The sequence below is a fragment of the Cottoperca gobio genome, chromosome 17, assembly GCF_900634415.1.
Source record: "Cottoperca gobio chromosome 17, fCotGob3.1, whole genome shotgun sequence".
Classification (NCBI taxonomy): domain Eukaryota; kingdom Metazoa; phylum Chordata; class Actinopteri; order Perciformes; family Bovichtidae; genus Cottoperca; species Cottoperca gobio.
In genome coordinates, this window is record NC_041371.1 from 12,148,519 (window position 1) to 12,167,807 (window position 19,289).

Below are 19,289 nucleotides of genomic sequence, written 5' to 3' on the forward strand. Positions count from 1 at the left end.
GTGATGTCTTTCCCTCTCTCTCTCTCTCTCTCTCTCTCTCTCTCTCTCTCTCTCTCTCTCTCTCTCTCGTTCACTGCGTCTATTTCACACACACACACACACACACACACACATACAAGGGGGAATCTATAAAAATTCCTATCATCCGTTTGGCATTCTGTCCCTCCACGTTGGGTGCTGTAATAAAAAGTGGAGCTAAATTTGAACTGGTCAGCCAGTCAGATGGTCTGAAGCCCACCAACAGACATCACTCCTCTTCGTGTGTATGTGTGCCTGTGCATGTAAATTGTGTGTACTTGTGTGTGCGTGTGTTTTCTACCACTGCTTCATGGTCAGAGTGGAAAAAAGGCGAATAGCTCAATGTTTTTCAGCCGAATGTGGTTTAGGCCCAAACCCGAAACCACAACCTTGAGCTCACAGACTGCAACAGGCCTCCATGACTTAAAAAGTGCAGTTTTTCGGCAGAAACAGAGACAGGAGCTGAGAGAAGAGGAGAAGTACTCTGAAGGTGGCTTCCAAGGATATGAGGTCCTGGTGGGTGGGTAGATGAACAGATCTTCCACAGTGTTCGATTGGAAAGATAAAGAGGTGTAAATAGGGAGATATTGAGATATTGAGAGTAAATATGAAGTAAGACTGGAAAGAAGAAAGTCTGAGAGAGCATTTTTCAGCCTATTGTTTTCCTTCTTTTCTCCCATGGTTGTGTAAGAGATCACTTACAGAGGACGGGGTGAGAAAGAGAGACAGAAGGGTCTAGTATCTCTGTTGGAGGTCTTGTTTAGCTGTAGCTGTAGCTGTGGTCGGATGAATGGGGCAAGCCAGTGCTGGCTAGCTGGGGAGCAGCATAAATATACTGCTGTAAACATCTCCTGGCCTTGTAATGCACTGAATAAACAGCAAGCCTAATTCAGCTCTGCTCAGAATCCTCTCTCTCCTGCACACACATACGGGTCACATATGAGTGCACACACACACACACACACACACACACACACACACACACACACACACACACACACACACACACATACACACACACACTTACAGGGAAAAATGCACATACGTACAGACATGTAAACACTCTTTCTCACACACACACCCTCCCCAGGCCCTGACAACGAATGGAAAAGATTACAGTTTATATAAACAACAGAATTCCTAACAGCGAGACACTGTTGGAGGTCCCACAAACTCTCTTTCTTTCTGTCTCACTCTTCTCTTGTTTTTTTGTTTTTTTTCACCACGTAAAGAAGTTGTTTTGGAATAAAGTAAGTGGAGGCCAATGCCATGCCGTAAAAAATGATGACAACCTAGTTGTGATTTCAGCATCCGTGCTTTAAATCAATAAAGCATGCAGATTAAATATCTGCGTGTGGTTAAAAGGCAGTCATGGTTTGAGCAGACAGCAAGAAAATGAAAATATCTCCCTGAAGTGTTTTGTCAAAAGTGGTTAGGATGACATGCGTTATGCTTCTGGTAAAGGAAGAAAACAAGGACAGAGGTTAAAGAGGAAAATATGTCAGAGAGAGTGGGGGGCTGAAATGGGTGTGAATAAGGAAATTGTGAAATCACACCCATCATGCAAAGCCTAAACTTTGTTCCTGAACAGTGACCTTTGTCAAGTGAAGTAATAGTAATAATCATTGTAGTAGTCCATTCAGAGTAGAGAAGCATGTTTCCATAACACCACACAGCTATAATTCCCGTCCTTGTTTTCTTTTTTTCCTTCATTCCAATAATCATTTTTTTCCTCCCTCTTTCTTTTACCTCTTTAAGTCTGGCTGGTGGTTAGCATCTCACTGTCTCTCTCTTTCTGCTTTCTGTTAGTGTTTAAGTGGAGTCCTCTCTAATTTTCTTGGGGAGCTCTTTCTTGTGGCCTGCCTCCACCCCTGGCCTCCTCAGAGCTCCACTGAGATGCACGCACACACAAAAAAAAAACGCACACACTGTTTGAGTGAAAAACAGAGCGAGAGACAAGTCGTATAGCAGCAGCAGTGGAGGCATCAAAGCATGTTTTAGTTGGACTGAGCAGGGAATCAGATTTGCCCTCCCTGCCTTTGATACACAAACACTGGGCTTTCCCTGACTTCTTCCCCTGAGCTACTTCCCTTCCGCATGTGCCAACTATGTGTGTGTGTGTGTGTGTGTGTGTGTGTGTGGGTGTGTGTGTGGGTGTGTGTGGGTGTGTGTGTGTGTGTGTGTGTGTGTGTGTGTGTGTGTTTGGAGTTGTGCACGTGCATATGTGTCTGTGTGCCTATATAAAACATCAGGCCACTGTGGTCTTGTCCCTTTTCTTGTCACATTAAAAGAAAAGAATGCATTAAATGAAGAGGTTTGTGAAACGTTAAATGTTGTCTACTTTGTGTCATGAGTTTGGCTGAGGCTCTAAATCCATGTGAACTCTTGCCAAATCCCTAAAAACCTTAAGATTCAAACCTGATTAACATGATAGTAGGACTGTGATGTGTGTCCCAAGAGAGATGGGAACTCGGAAACTGGTTCTTTCTAGCACTTACTTTGTCTTTTCTAGGTTCATATTCAAACTAACGTCCCTCATCTCTCCATCCTTCAGGTATTTCTTTGCTGTGTTGGCCATCCTCACTGTTTTGGGGATGCTGAATGGCTTGGTTCTCCTGCCAGTCCTCCTGTCCATGATGGGCCCTCCGGCTGAGGTAACCCCGGTTGACAATGCCAGCCATCTGCCGACATCTTCCCCTGAACCCCCACTACCTCCACCGATGACCCACCATGGTTACTACACGGGCCACCACAACCCACGGTCGACTCGTCAACAGGCTTTTTCAGAGTCGTCGGACTCCGAGTATTACTCGGAGATGACCACCACGTCAGGGATCGGGGAGGATGATTATAAGTACTGTGACCGGAGCGCGTACATAGCATCACACACCACCATTCCAACTGCAACATCTCACATACTGCTGGAAGCCAGCAAGAACCCCAGCTTCCCCAAGCTTACGGTACGTCGCATGACCACACAGATAGGCTAAAAACCTTTCCTGTATGTTCTTCAAGTCCATTTTTCTGTAACTAAACAATGAAACTTTATTTGTTGTAGGTGGTGAAGCCGTTCAGAGAAAATGCAACAGGCACTGGTGGAAGGATAGAGCCACTAAATGAATCTTCCCAACACGCACAGTCACCTCTCGGCTCCCAGGTTACATGCTGGGATGGAAAGCAGCAGCCGGGCCTCCAGAGGCTCCAGGCACAACACTTACCCAGCGACAGACCTCACTTTCCTGGGAGGACTTGTCAAAGCGGCCCCAGGCTGCAGAACGGCCGAGGGCCTCAGCCAAACAGGACTAAAGGGCCGAGCTATAGCAATAGCAGCTCCGCCCTGCCGACACAACACGGCTCAACGGGGGGACCTGTTACCATGGTAACGGCCACAGCCTCCGTGACGGTGGCTGTGCATCCGACCTTGCCAGGGGCGGCATACCAAGGTTACATGCATGAAGGATTTGACACGGACAGTGAGTCGGACTATTTTGAGGCTGTTAAGAGGACTTGTGGTGACAAAACAAACTTTTCTTCATGTAAGAGAGACTCTCTAGAGCTCCAGGACTTGGAAGCCGCACAGAGCCAGACAGAGCATCAGCTCGGCAAGACACAAGGTGAGTTAGCAACCAGTCAATCTGAGGTTTTCCTGACTTGTAATCCTCTAAAATGTGCATATAGAGAGCTGAACATTAAACCGAAGAACAAATCAAGAAATACATGTCGTTCTAGCCTTCATTTCTCTTCGTTTGAATGCCCGTTCAGCAATATCTAACCTTTTTCTCTCTTCTGTGTTTTTCTGCTGCAGGTGGGTTGAGGATCAAGGCAGCCAAAGATTGCTAGACTCTCTCACACCCCCTGCCTTCTCTCTTCGAGTCTCTGGCTTCTTCTCCAGAGCACGTTGGCGCCTCACATGGCGTTGCATCACATCTTGAACTCTCAACTGTACATAGACTTCACACAAAAAGGAGAGGATTTATTTCAAGGACATATTAAGAAGAAAAAGGACAATTTAAGAATTATATAAATCTATGAGTATATATTTTAATACTAAAAAAGAAGGAAGCTATTTAAAAGAGTACTGTATAACTTGGGTATACTCTTGTGTAAAAGTTCAGATGAAAAATATTTTGTTTTGTGGGGCGGTTGATTTTTCCCTCCCTACAGTGTATAGAATAAGAAATGTGCTATATGTAAAAAGTGTCCACAAAAAGTGAGATGTTATTAAGATATTAGGCTATTGAACATACATGGTCAGTGTTTTATTTCTATTGTATTGTTATGTTCTTTTTTATTTGAATTCTTTTGCTGCTACACTTTTTTTAAGTGATTTGCCTTTTTTTTTTTTTAAATGCAGTACCCCCTCTTCCCCCTCTGGTTTAAGTCAGTGTGATGTTGTACACAGTATTATATTGTGAGATATTCTGCATCTGACACACTCTGTTGTATTTAAATAGTAGATATTCTCTGACACAGTGTGCACTGTTAAAAAAAACAAGCAGAGAATTACACAGCAGATACTGTTTTCTTAACAGTATTAACCGTCGTGCCTTCAATTTGTCCCCTTTTCCTTGTTATCACAGCGCTCAGTATTATCTCCTCTCGCTTTTGGTGTTAATATGTTTTGTCTCGTCCAGACGCAGAACGTTTGTCAAGAAGCAGTACTAGACTCATGTTTGTTATCACCATCATCAGTCCATCTATCTGAATATTGTTGCATGTGATCGGTCAGCCAGCATGCGGACGGGGTCACACTTAGCTCAAATTTAATGTCAAATCTTTGTCTAGATGTCCCAACATTCTCTGCAGTTTTAAACTACTTGAAGGAGCTGTGATTAGACGTTTTTCTTCTGCAGTTTTTGTAAGCTCTACAGTGGGTGAACTTCACATTTGTCATTTTGTGTTTGACAATTGTTCACCTTCTTGTATTATTTTTGAAAGGGAATTATAAAATCCAATGCAAAGGGAGTGATTTGATTTTATTGTTAATTATTATTTTCTCCTTTTTTTCTTTGCTGGCTCCTCAAGGGTTGTAACACGTTCATGTTGTTGCAAATGTTACATTACGTAAACTGGTTCAGTCTTTATAATGCTCCAACCTGCTCACTTTCTAATGTCTCTGTCTTCTTGCTAGTACAAACCTCATATAGTCCACATTACATTTTCTTTCATGCTTAGGCTTTTCATGTCATTTGCTTTACAAAGTTTCTGTTGTTGTTGTTGTTGTTGTTGTTGTTGTTGTTGTTGTTCAGTATTGGTCTCATCACTGCCAGGTTAAATTGCAGGGAAAAACTTGCGGATCTGTTTTTTAATTTCATTTTTTTAAGTGGCAGCTTTGGTTTCTTTTGTACATATGAAAGAAAAGTTAAGTAGCTACTGTGCAGTTGTGAATAATTAAGCAGAATGAGCAAAGCACCATTTACAGTTTGATCAGACCGTAGACCGCCAGCAGGTGTTGTCAGACATTGGTGAGGAGTGTAAAAGGGAGGGGGGGTTGAGGGTGGAAGCTCCTGCATTGGTTTGTAGTTTATTTCGAAAAAAAAATTGTTAATGTCATGCCATATAAATTATTTATATTAAAATTTTATTTTTGTAGTTTGTACAGATGTTAGTATCTAGACTGAAGTTATATTTTTAAAGAGTGAATATATATTATATATAAATATATCTATTTGTTGCCAAGTTTGTTTTTGTTTTGTTGCTTTGTTTTGTTTGCATTTTGGGATGGGGGGGGGGGGGTTGTGGGAGGGAGGGGTTGACAACACTTTAGAGCAGAGGCCTTTTTTTTTGTTTTGGTGGAGCAAAGGGGGAAGTTGGAGGATCATGAAGGAGAAGGTGTGTAGGATTGTGTCACTGTTACACCTTGTTTTTAAGTTTCCTCTTGGGCCTTCCTTCTTCATTGTCATTTAAAAAAAAATGTTCCTGTCCATGTCTAAAACACTGTGACTTCTGAAAACTATGCTCAAGAAAGCCCTCGTGTGACCGTTATGTTCCCTCACCTGCTATAGAAATTTAACTAACAAAATAAATTGAATGAAAAAAGTGCTTCTGTGGTCTTTGCCAGTCTTTTCCAGTGTGTGTTTGTGTGTGTTTACCTGCGACCCTGCCAAGAGCTAAAGACTCAGGACTGTTGCAGAAATGCAGACGAGCGAACTTACAAACTGACAGTGTTTGCTGGGTTAATAGACCGGTTAAATAGTTCTACTCTATTATCAATGGGCTTCAGGTGTCAAACTAAAAGGTTTGATTTCAGTATGTTGATATTTTCAACCTAGAAGTTTCCATCTATCCAATAAGATTTATTTTAGGCCTAAATCTCATTGAAACATTGAAAGCTTGATACTGACAAATTTAACTATTCCTATTAATCCCATAATTAATTGAAAATGATAATTGAAAGTGAACTCGTGAGATGCTAATGATGTACAAGTAGATTTAATCGGACATTCAGCTCTCATGCAAACTATTTCAGCAAATCTCTGTCTGAAATGTTTGATCCACACATTATCCAAACTCTTTGCTTGATTATCAGACTTGATCATATGTTTTATTTTCAACAACTAGCAATGTCAGTTAGTCGATCCATCCGCATCGTTCCTCCAGAGCAGTCTTTCTCAAAGAGTGGACCGCGGACCATCGGTGGTCCGTGAGCGACCGCTAGTGGTCCGTGAGGATATTGGTCAAATGTCACATTTGAAATGAACATATTATAAGTTTTAAAGTGTTTCTCAAACTGTTTAAACATGACTTGTATATTCTAGAGTGTAGCATAGATGTAGCGTAGGTTCGTTTTACGATCTTATGTCATAAATGATGTGATGGTCAATGTGAGCCGCGGTCAACTGACAAGATGGATCGATGGCTGTAGGGAGGGTCAGTTAAAGAAAATTAAATCAATAATCTGCCGCGACAGTGAAGGTGCATCGTCCTGATGCTGGTGATTCAGCAGCTACAAGTGGTTCTGTGTGCGTTACTGAGTCCCAGGAGAGCGGTTCGCCGTCCAACCTCCACCCGGCTGAAAGCTGTGAAACTCGGCTTGAACGTGGAAAGTCCAGCGCTAAAGTGAAGAGGGAATATCACAGCGACTACATCAAATTTGGATTTTTTTGGACTGGAGATGAAGAGGATCCCAATCCACACGTTGTCGTTGGCGAACGAGGCTATGAAACCCGCCAAACTCAAGCGACATGTTGAGAGTGAACACAAGGATTACTTTGGGAAACTTTTAGGAATTTTTGAGAGAAAACGTGATGAATTTAAGAAACACATGACGAAGGCGCCTTCACAGTTTGTGTATCTCTCAGTAGCAAACGATCTTGCTGTGGGAAAGTTGCGGCTCTGTACGGACATAAATGTAGTCTACGTTTCATATCATGTGTAAAATCTATCAGCATTCACACATATGAACGAAATGCTTGTAGAATCCGTAGATGTATTTGTATTGTTGATTTAATGTGTGAACGAGCGATATAGAGAAGGTCACATAAAGCTTATCCGGCTGTCATTTGTAATATATTGTTGGAGGGGTAAGCAGGCCTATTGTTTTTGGATATTTGGGAAGTTAGGTGGTCCGTCAGTGTTTCTTTATTGGTTAAGTGGTCCTTGGTCTGAAAAAGTTTGAGAAACACTGCTCCAGAGCAATACTTTGACAGCTGATGTGGAGGTTTTGCATTTGGCCCCAGAGGATTTTGGTAACATCTTTGACCTTTTGGCGAGTGCTACTATGAAAATGGTTTCCCTTTTGTCAAAAACTTTGACCCATGACAAGTTATCTCCAAATCTATTTCAAATGTTGCTGCTGACATCCATAACTACCAGAACATTAACCATGTCCAATTATTTCACTTTATGAACTTTCTTCTAGTGCCACCCGCAGGCATAAAATGTCAGCTGTCAGGTTTTCTTTTATGACCCCCTTCATGGATTTCCTCTAAATCCACCATCAGGATACATTTCATATTGAATTTATTTTCAGCCCGTCCACTGTTGTTACTGTATGTCTCTGAAGATACGATATTTGTCATGTGTGTCTAGTGCTTTCATTTTACGGGTTTTAATGAACACTGCAACATCAAATAATTGCTAACAAGGCGTTAATTTGGTCTCTTTTATGTTAAATGCAGTCAAGAGGCCATATGACACAAAGTCAGCATTATTATAATCAGCCATTTGTTGACTTTTTTGTGTAATGCAAGAAAAAGAGTATTGCCTAAGACAACATTACAATCATTTAGAACATAATTAAATAGATAACTCATTGATAAAATAAGATTGGTTTTAGTTTGTGCTTTATTTGTTCGTTATGCCTGAGGTGAGTGTTTTCATATTGTGCAACGCTCTGCTTCCTGTCAGTCACCTGACACTGAAAGACCCACAAGCCTGGGTTAGGAAATAATCTCTCATAATGTGTATGAACCGTATACACTTTACTGTCACATTCCTGCTTGTTTGATAATATTTCTTATTAAATTCATAGATGTTAACATTTGGCAATAGTTTTCCTACTGCAGAGTTTAAAACGTCTCCACTTCATGAACAATGAATTAACACTGAGAACCTCTGAACTGGAGCGTTGAACCACCTGGAAAATGTCTGGGATCATTGGCTTCCTGGAACATTGTTGTGACTCGTCTGTCTAAATCTCCACCATTGTGAATGCAGACACACACACACACTCACACACACACTCACACACACTCACAATCACACACATATCACTACTTTGCTTATGTGCACTACACATTCTTAAAAACTCAAACACAAAACAAACTACATACTCACACGCATACACACATATACACCCCTTTGCCTCCTCATACACAAATACACACACACACACACCCACACACACACACACCCACACAGGCCCACCTGTGTAGATGAAAGGTAGATGCTGTAAATTCCTTCGCTTCTCACACAACAGCTCCTCGTTTGTCAGCCCAAGCAAAGCAGCCCATGTCTGAATCTGATACCTCAGTCTTTTGAAGTTACTGTCATGCGTCACACACACACATAAAAGCTCACAGTACAACACGATGTTCATACCTGGCTGCGTAGTTCAACACACGCTAATCTTAAATTCCATTTATTTAGTATATAATCTCACTTACACCCAAAAGCAGTGAACAATACTGGCCAGGTTGAATTAAAGTGGTAGGTTAACAAATCTGCCACCTAAGTGGGAACACATGTGGTATTTAATGTCACAGCTCAATGACAAGAAAATTAAAACATGCTGTCCAGTTATGGGTCAGAGCAGGGCTGGAGCATATTGTGCATTTGGTGGAAATATGGTAAACAATTGTTCAGAATAATATTCACATCTCTAAACAAAGTTGTATTTCAAGAGTATCAGAGGAGCAAGTAAGAAACCCAGGAGAACACAGAGAGAACACATTCGCCCAAAAAAAGGCAATTTTACTTTAGTGTGTTTTGCTAATCACTAAGCCACTCTACCACATCTTCATAATCAAAATACTGTGGTTGTAATGCAAAAATATTTTAATTTAAGAGTAGACTGAAGCAAGACATAAAGAAATCCAAAGCACCCATTAATTTTCTTCCAAATGCCCAAGAAGGAAATTAATGAAATAATCAGACACACATGTGATGACACAGGCTGGTTTCAATAGATTCAACACACACATACAAAACGCTGGTGTATTTGAGTTTCCCACAGGCACTAGGCATTGTACAGAGATATATTAGATAAGACAAGAGAGATAACTTTACAGCTTTATTTCTTTATGTTTGTGTTGGGAAGAGGATATTTAGGGTGGGGACGACAGGATGGTGTAATGAATATGGAGAGATCAGCCTCACCAGCTCCTGAGGGGGGGAGGGGGTTAGTATTGGGTTAGAAAAAAATTGGCACCATAGAAACTACAAATGAAATTACCCATTGATTAAATAGTCCATTAAAACATGTGTTAATATATTGAACTTCTTGTCCCCCTGTTTAGCTAGTGTGTAACAGAGTCTATGAAAGAAATGTGTGTGTTTGTTTGTTTTATGAATATGGTCTCATGTTATGAAGCTGCCAAGATCTGGCTGACACTTCATCTGCATGTTCAAGATTAAAACAGTTACACACTTTATTGTGTGTGTGTGTGCTTTAGTACTTTTGATCACATTATTGTAAAAATGTATAGAATTAATTTCCTTTTGTGACGAAAACACACAGAAAAAGTGAAATAAAACTGTTCACAATAAGTGTATGCATATATCTGTGAAGGAATGAAGAGATAACAGCAACAACAGAACATAACAGACTATTCATTACACCATAGACTAATGAACATACAAGTTAACAGTAAATCTCCTATGTGTGCTTCTTCACAATAAAGCACAGATGTTAAAGTGATATTTGGAGCTCACTCCCTCCTTTCTGTGTGTGGGCCCAGATAGCAGCTGATAGTCCAGATAACACGATCTCCCAGTGCCAACTCCTGACCTGTGTGTGAAGGTGAGATCAATGGAGGAAAGGAAAACACGATGAAGGAACAAAAGACTGAACTCGTGATCTGGTGATGCTGGTGTTGGTGTGTATGCGTGTGTGTGAGTGTGTGCACTGCTTGGGTGGCCCGAGGATGAGCGCCCATTGTTGCTGGAATTCAATAGGGCTGATTAGTAAAGAAAAGTGTGTGTGTGTGTGTGTGTGTGTGTGTGTGTGTGTGTGTGTGTGTGTGTGTGTGTGTGTGTGTGTGTGTGTGTGTGTGTGTGTGTGTGTGTGTGTGTGTGCAAAAACATGCACTGGCATGCGTGTCTGTGTGAAGCAGGGGGTGGTGTATGTGTTTGTACTTTTGCACTAAGCGCAGCAGAGAAGAATGGGGGAATTAGCTGTAAAGCCAGTGAGAAAGCAGACTTCAGGGTGACATACCACACAAATCCGGGGAATGGGGATTGTTTCTCTCCATATCAACAGCAATGCTTTGTTTCAATTACTCTCTCGCAGGCCTCCATACAGTGATGAATATAAAAAATACATACATTTTGTTTCAGAAGCAACACTGCTCGAGAACTGAGATGTCTGCTTCTTGTGGGATTTAAAGCCACATTAATCCAGAATTTGTTCCCCAGTTTGAAAACTGGAATTTTAATTAACTTTCAAACCCATCAAGGTACCCAATTTTCAAGTTTCTTAGCACCTAAATGATTTTTTTCTCTCCTAACTTACACTTGGAAGATAATGAGTTTAATACCTCAAAATGAAATTAGGAAAGGCAAGGCATGTTTTTATAGAACATTTCATTAAAGGTAGACTCCATGTGCCATGTACATATGTAGGGAAATGTAGGTTTGTGATACCGACTGTGGCCTATCATATCAAATTAAAGGGATAATTCAACATTTTGGGAAATGCACTTTTTTCCAGGGAGTTAGATGAAAAGATCGATACCACCCTGATATTAAGCCAGAGCCAGGAGACGGTTAGCTTAGCTTAGAACAAAGACTTTAAACAGTGGGAAACAGCTTGACCCACCTTCCAGCCAGGCGCCACAAAGTGACTGAGGGGGCTGTTAAAAATTGCGAGTGGGCATTTTCTTTCAGAAAATAAAATTAATCGATTTAACCATGTGATAGAAGCGAGCGCGAGAGAAAGAGCGAGAGGAGAGAGAGAGAGAAGAGAGAGAGCAGAAAGAGAGAGAGAGAAGAAAAGAGAGAGAGAGAGAAAGAGAAAGAGAGAGAGAAAGAGGAAGGGGAGAGAAGAGAAGAGAGAGAGAGAGAGAGAGAGAGAGAGAGAGAGAGAGAGAGAGAGGCGAAAGAGAGAGAGAGAGAGAGAGGAGAGAGAGAGAGAGAGAGGAGGAAAGAGAAAGAAGAGAACGGGAGGAGAGAGGAGAGAGAAAGAGGAGCGAAGACGAGAGGAGAGAGAGAGAGAAAGAAGAGCGAGAGATCTCTTCTAGAGATGCAATAGAGAGCTATCTCGATATCTCTCTCTCTCTCTCTCTCTCTCTCTCTCTCTCTCTCCCTCTCTCCCTCTCTCCCTCTCTCTCTCTCTCTCTCTCTCTCTCTCTCTCTCTCTCTCTCTCTCTCTCTCTCTCTCTCTCTCTCTCCCTACCTAGCATCTACGGCCCCTACACATTTGAAAACGGCCCTGTCTCAAAACATCGGCAAGCTATAGTTAATTTTTCTATAGATACATAAAGCTTAAAAAGGGGGGCTAAGCCCCTTTAAGACTCCTTGTGGCGCCGGGCTCTCTTCCAGCTCTTCTAAAGCTCATTAATTAACACGTTATACCTCCAGTTATAATTGTAGCACATAATCCCCCAAACCACAATTAGTTGTTTTTACACTTCACTTTTTGTGCAGATTTTTAAAAAGTGATTTTTAAAGTAATTTGTGAACTTTAGAGCTATGATCTATAAGTACCGGGAATCATCCTGATCACTAATAATTATTCTTTTATTGATTTGTGATACAAATGTTGGCAATAAAACATTTCCTATTAAACCCTCTCAAAAGAGGCTCAAGCTCGCTAACTTTTTGTAGCGAGCGTTACACTGCATACGTAGTGACATCACATTTAATAAAACTGCTGTTACTCGGAAACCCTTCCCAACTTTCGACCCTCCTACTTCCGGTGCCCTTACTTGGACCACGCCCTTCTTAGAACTCAGCCTTCATTTTGATGTCATCTACATACCTGTAATAGTTTGTGACGCAAAATCGGGCCAGGGGCTTAAACTGTGATAAAGTCTGTCCACAGACACACAGAGTTATAAACACCTGGCAAATGACTTATCAGGGCTTCTTTTAGTTAGTTCCTGCTACAGTAGGTGTCTCTAGGAGCACAGTTTGCCATGGACACACACAGACTCACAAGTTGAAAAGTGTCTCTGTCCCAGCTGGTAACAAAAGCAGTCAGCCAATAATTTCTATGATTGATGTGGCCTGTAGCTCAGTTACTTTACTTTTACATAACTTACTGTTATCAAACTATTTGCAGCCTTTTGTTAATGTGGCGTTTTCTTCTGTCAACTCTTGTATTAACCAAACTATGCACATGTTAATTTAAGTCACTTAATCATGTTATCATTTGCTCTCCCCATGCTGTGCCTGTTTCAGTGGTGGAACTAAGTACATTTACTAAAGTACTATTTTTAGGAACTTGTTATGTTATGTTACTTTATAATTCCATTCATCTCATAGGGAAACATTGATCTTTCACTCGACAAAAAAAAAAAAAGTTACCAAACAATATATATATATTAGAAAACTGCCACATTAAAGCTATATTAGTATGAATGCATCAACAACTTTTTACACCACTGGCCTGTTCTCTCAAGTGGAACTCACCTTTGAGAGTTGAGTTTCTCTGCTGCTGCCTGTATTTATATGTGTTCCTGCTGTGATTGCACACTGCACTGGATTGTTGCTCCGACCGACTTCTTCTAATCATCTCTCGCAGAAACAGAGGAAGAACGAGATCAATATTTATTGAATATGCTCTTCAACATAACAAATGTGTTTGTAATCCATCCCCTATGCGTGTGTGTGTGTCTGTGTGTGTGTGTGTGTGTGTGTGTGTGTGTGTGTGTGTGTGTGTGTGTGTGTGTGTGTGTGTGTGTGTGTGTGATATACCTTGGTCGTGACCGGGCCAATTGAGGGGTGGCAAGAGGAGGAGGAGGAATCCAAAGTTCCAGGCAATCATGCAGACAGGCGGGAGGGCCCGTATAGTGTAAACATGTTTTAAATAAACAGGAACCAGCGTAATGCCCTTTTAATTGATTCATTCTGTGCTTTGCTGTTTACAGAAGGGCCTAAATATGAGCCTCGTAAGGCAGAGGCCTTGTGTTTATAAGTGGTTTGTTTAGTTCAAACAATAACAGTTTGAACACCAGACGTAGTTGTGGATCAGTCATGATGCGTTGTGCTGTGGTCCTCTGCGGCATTGCATTTTTTGTTGTGTTTTTCATGTTCTCCCTCTTTCTCCTCATCACTCTCTTTGTACGTGTGTTTCCATTTGAGAACTCCATTTTAGGGGAGAATAAAGGAGCTGAAGCAGCTCTCTACAGTACCCCACTGTCTCCTCTTTACAATTTTCAGAGTGTGTGTGTGTGTGTGTGTGTGTGTGTGTGTGTGTGTGTGTGTGTGTGTGTGTGTGTGTGTGTGTGTGTGTGTGCGTGTGTGTGTGTGTGTGATTGTGTGTGAGACTGAAGTTTAAATTGTAGCCACAGTGTAATGATATGGTGGCATGGCATTGAGGGGTACTCCAAAGGGAGGGCGGGGGTTGGTAATTAAACATATGCAGACACAGACACATACACAGGGTGAGACACACACACACAGTCAGACACACAGAGAGGCAAAGAAAGAGAGCAAAGCTAAACACATCCAAGTGGGGTAGTAAAAGCTAATGAAGGCTCAGCGGCAGCGCTAGGCTGGCACAGACAGCCATTTCATGTGGTGAAGAGGAGAGGAGGAGGAGGAGGACTGGGGCAGGCTGGGGAGCAATAAGGCAGAGCCTTAGTCGAAAGCAAGTTAGGCAAACCAGAGGATAAACTATAATTGACACCATGCATTCGAGTGGTTTTTCAATATCGTTTGTCACAGGGTGTGCCAAATGATTGTCGATGCAATGGAAAAGGCAAACAATGGCATTAACACATTTGGGAAGCACAAACAATAAAACTAACACTACAGTGAGGGAAGCTTGTTACAGTAAGGGTTATTGGCTAACAAGGTCCGGTTAAGAAAGTCAGTCACCCATGATCACAAACAAGATATGACAGTCGCAGTGTTAATGTTTGGATGAATTGCGTATTTGGAAAGGATATAGGAAGGTCATTTAACATGAAAACAATTTATCAATGTATGTCCGCTGCCTTGATACACAACACTAAAATGATTGAGTCACTATGAGGTTTAAGTGGTAATGTGCAAGATTACTATTTCCAATGTTTTGTTTTTAATGATGGTGCCAGCTTTGATGATAATCCAAAGTTTGCTGTGGTGTTTTTTTTAACCGCACTTCAGAACTCAGTGTGGCCGGTGCTGTGGTTTCTATATTTCTGCCATTTTTGTTCATAAAGTTGGACTTTCTAAGTCTTTTTCTTTTGTCAGTTCAGCTTTCAGTCATGCTAATTACTTATCTTCTGATGTTTTAAACTGAAGGCTGCTTTTTCTTAACAAACAGCACATTACTTATCTTGAGCCACAGCAGTTTTGCCAGAAACTATGCAGCTGAAACGGTTTTGTTTTACAAATCATCAATGCAGGCACATTTTATCCAAGCTAAATGAGTGAGGTGGCCCTAAGATTTATTACCACACAATATGAAAATATTATCCTGGTGTGAAGGCTGAATTTGGCACTGGTGGATTTGTTTCTGTTAATATAGGAAAATAAGGCTTTTGGGTATCTATAGTGGACAAACATGACTTGATAAGATGGAAATGTCTGCAGTGCATCGCTGTGGTTTTAAGAAGGCTATAAATCTTTGGGTTTCAGTGTAGTTTTTCTTTGAGAATTTTGGGTTCCACATGTTGTACCCCACACTATGCAAGCAAACACATGATTTCTCTGGTGAGTCCCGTAAAAAGGAAAAAAGAAACACTGGTGGGTTTTAAGGATTAATTTCAAAAGCACACTGACACATTTCTGCGCTATTCATGGTTTGTGGTTTCGATTGGTGTTCCCTTAAAGAGGTTGTATGCAGGCCTGCAATATCTCAATCTTTATGGTTCATAAAAAGAAACAGATTGAATTCAAGAATAGAATTTATGGGCTAATTTCACAGTCATGGATAAAACTTTGTTTCAGATGAATTTTATTTTGTCAATTAAGTTTCAATGGAATGTTTAAATTAAGCTTTAATCTGAAATCCTTTCTTTCTTATTTTTTGGAGTGAAGTAGCCTTTTCTACGCTACTGGTATGAAATGGAAAGCTGATGAAGACCGAGAGGGAAATTGTGAGTGACAGATGGCTCTGTGGACTAGTTACTGACCAAATGGAGAAACAGAGAACCCAAAAGCTGCACTCTGTGACTGAACGTGGCTGTGGGTGTAAAGCAATAACACTAATGGTATTCAATACTGTTGCCCACCAGACCATAATGTCCTAAAGGTGCCCTAAAAGTGTCGTATATGTGTCTAATTATTTACTAAACACGTCAGATTACATCACTTTAAATGTCAATATTGGTGTTGCCCATTTTGTAATTGGTTATAAAAGTGCTTTTTACTTTTTTTAATATCTTTTATGGCGACAGAAGCTCTTGCATTGAATGATTGTGTTTTTCATTTTATTTATTTTTATTGAATAGCCATATTAAATAGCACAGTGTTTTGGTCTCCAACGTGCAGATGAGATGGGTCGACAGAAGTTAGTGTGCATCAAGTCTTACTTTTGTTTAATGAAACATTTAAACACAGACTGGGCAGACTGTTTGCTGCTTGATACTGTAATATTAGCTTGTAAGTGAAATGTATTACAAGCAAAGTATTAACAAAAACATTGTTTTGTATGACACCGTTTCAATTGATCACTATCAGTATTGTTGTGTTTCTGTAGAAGTAACAGAAAAGCCATTCCTGTACTATAACTGCAGCTGTGTGCACCAATACCACACTTTACTTCAGAGACTAAATAAATAAACAACACTATAGTTGAAGGAACAAATAAAATGTGCCAGCTGGACAAATTGGAGTCTGGTCTGTGTGGCAGAGCTTTCTGAACTATTTCACTGCTTGAAATGATGTGTTTGAAGAGTAAGCTTATGGCAGCTTCTCCTAAATGATGGGCCGAGAACCAAAATGGGTCACTGGCATGTTTCAGTGGATCCCCACATGCCAAGAATACTAATATGCTTTAATGAGTGAATGTTCCAGACTCACTCAGTATTTGCTCAGTTTGGCTCCTTGGCTGGAGAAGTTTTAAATCCCTGCTGTAGCTACGTTGGACACACACTAAGTTCAGTTATGAAACAATTAATCACACCAGACCATCAATTGGTTGACACTATAGAAAAGTACACATAGAACAGTTATATTCTTATATTGGCCCAGTTGTTAGTCCAGAGTTAGCTGTAAATGCCTGTATGTTGCTCTTTCTGTTTGTAGCTATATTGCTCTCTGCTGGCCATGTTGTATAAGGATACACAGACATCCTAATATTACAGAGATGCAAAAGATGCAAACCATTTGGTAGAAAATAAACTTTGGAGAAATTGAATGATTAAATCAGTAGAATTCATGTTTTGAAGCTGTGTTCTTACTTCAATCTTCCCTTACCATATTGGTCTATATTTCAGCATCACTGTGAGTAGTGGCTGTCAGAAATCAAAAGTCTGCAGTGCAACGAGTATCTCGTTGAGCCAAAATTACTAATGCTGGCCCGTGACCAACCCTTTTTAAAACGCCCAAAACTGAAGCCATTCTAAAGATGTGAAGTGTAGATATCACATGCTATGTTTGTCAAACTATTAAATCATTAAAAGTATTAACTCTACTTGAAACAAAAAAAATGTTACAGGATAGTAGCATAATCAGTAGTTCAATACTCTTCTTCAATCTCTTTTCTTCTTTGTTCCTCTCACCGCTAATCTCCCAGTCTGTCAACCTTCCTGGGTGGTACATAAGTGTGCTCAGCTCATGAACTGTATGCATGTGTGTTTATTTAGTCTGTATAGGGGAACAGAGCCATGGCCTCTGCCAACTTTCTATACACTGAGAAAATATGCTTTTGGACAGATGGAAAAAGGGGAGCAGACTGAGTATGTTAAACAGACTCATGGCCAACAGATACAAGACCCCTCCTTCCTCAAATCAACCACCACAAATACCGACCCTCCAGACTGAGAAACAAGCACCTCAAAAATTGTGCTGCTGCTTTTCCATAACTGCAATATCCACACAGCCTGGTGGTGTAGTGACTAGGGAGATTAAGAAGAACTTCTTCCCATAGAATTTCTTATTAGCATTAGCAAAGCATTGTGTAACACAGTTTGTCTGTGGGAAATATATTTTCTTCCAGTGTATAGATCAAATGAAGAGGATAATTCTAATTTATGACTGGCAGAGTGAGATTACAAAATCTTTTGAAACACCCAAATGAACGTGCAAATGCCAAATGCTACAGCTGTTGTTGAATGATATATGATATGATGAATGATATGATGATATGATGATATGATGATATATAATATATAATATATATATATATATATATATATATATATATATATATATATACATCCAGCTGAGAAGAGTAACTGAAACATTCATCATCACCATAATGTCTGTCACTTCACATTGAGTGTCCCTATGACCTGGCCTTCGTGTAAGAAGCTGTGATAAGAGAAAGACCACCAGAATACTCAGATGTGATATAGACTTACCAGAGACAGGCATACACATGGAAACACTTAAATGACTAACTTGAAACCAATAAAGATATCATGAGTAATTACAGAAATTCGAATATCATGGAGGTTCAAAGTGTCCTTTAAGGATGCACACATCCACGGCTGTTTAATCTCCCTCTTTGTAAACTATAATTAAGACGGGACCTTTGAGTTTTTACTCCTAGATTTTATTAGGATTTAAAAGAGAGAAAAACATTATATTAAAAGCACGGGTAAGGATATGTTACTTTGATAATCCATGATTTTGACACGTTGTCTGCGGATGTGATCAGGCAAAAGTCCCTCCTTCATAACAATATTTAATAATTTGAGGAAAATGATGAATGTTTACTGAGCTCAAGCGCACACATGGCATCATTTTTAATGTTGCAATTAATGTCATTAAAGAGCTGACACACGTGTACAAAAACACACTGACAGGACCAAGTAAACACACACACACACACACACACAGGAGTAAAAGGAAAACTTGTTTAGCTCACACCATCCACTCGAGGCCACTGAAGAAGTGTTTAGCCTCGGACGGAAGCTGTGAGAATGAGCGGACTGACTGACTAGAGGGGAGGAAAAAGGGGGGAGGAGCACTTGGAGAGGAGGGTGTAGGAGTTTGGGGGATGTGAGGAAAAGAAAGAGGAGGGGAATACCACCCACTAAGCCAGTTGTGGAGAGGTTCTGGGGGTTGGGCTGCTCACAGGAAACAGTTGTGGCTCCATCCCAGGCCTCACACCGAGCAGCCCTGGGCCACCCAGTCATCGACAGACAGACCTACCAAATGGCCTGGCTGGGCCAAACCGACAGGGATTTGTTTATTTTTCATCCTTTGGTGGTGGGGGAAAATTGTTCAGCACAAGCTGTTTATTAGACCTTTGATTTGTCATGTGTCAGCGTTCGCTTGCGGGGAATGTGTAT

At 40.7% G+C, this 19,289-nt stretch overlaps 1 protein-coding gene across 1 annotated transcript in view; it reads left to right on the top strand.

Annotated features, from left to right (window-relative positions):
* The window catches only part of ptch2 (patched 2), a 30,106-nt gene extending 24,396 nt beyond the window's left edge, over positions 1-5,710 (top strand). Inside the window, exons 21-23 of the mRNA XM_029454041.1 lie at positions 2,573-2,978; positions 3,077-3,632; positions 3,824-5,710. Of these exons, the coding sequence (XP_029309901.1) occupies positions 2,573-2,978; positions 3,077-3,632; positions 3,824-3,858 (997 nt within the window). The 3' untranslated portion in view covers positions 3,859-5,710. The remainder of the gene's footprint in view (positions 1-2,572; positions 2,979-3,076; positions 3,633-3,823) is intronic.
* The last annotated feature ends 13,579 nt before the right edge of the window (positions 5,711-19,289 follow it).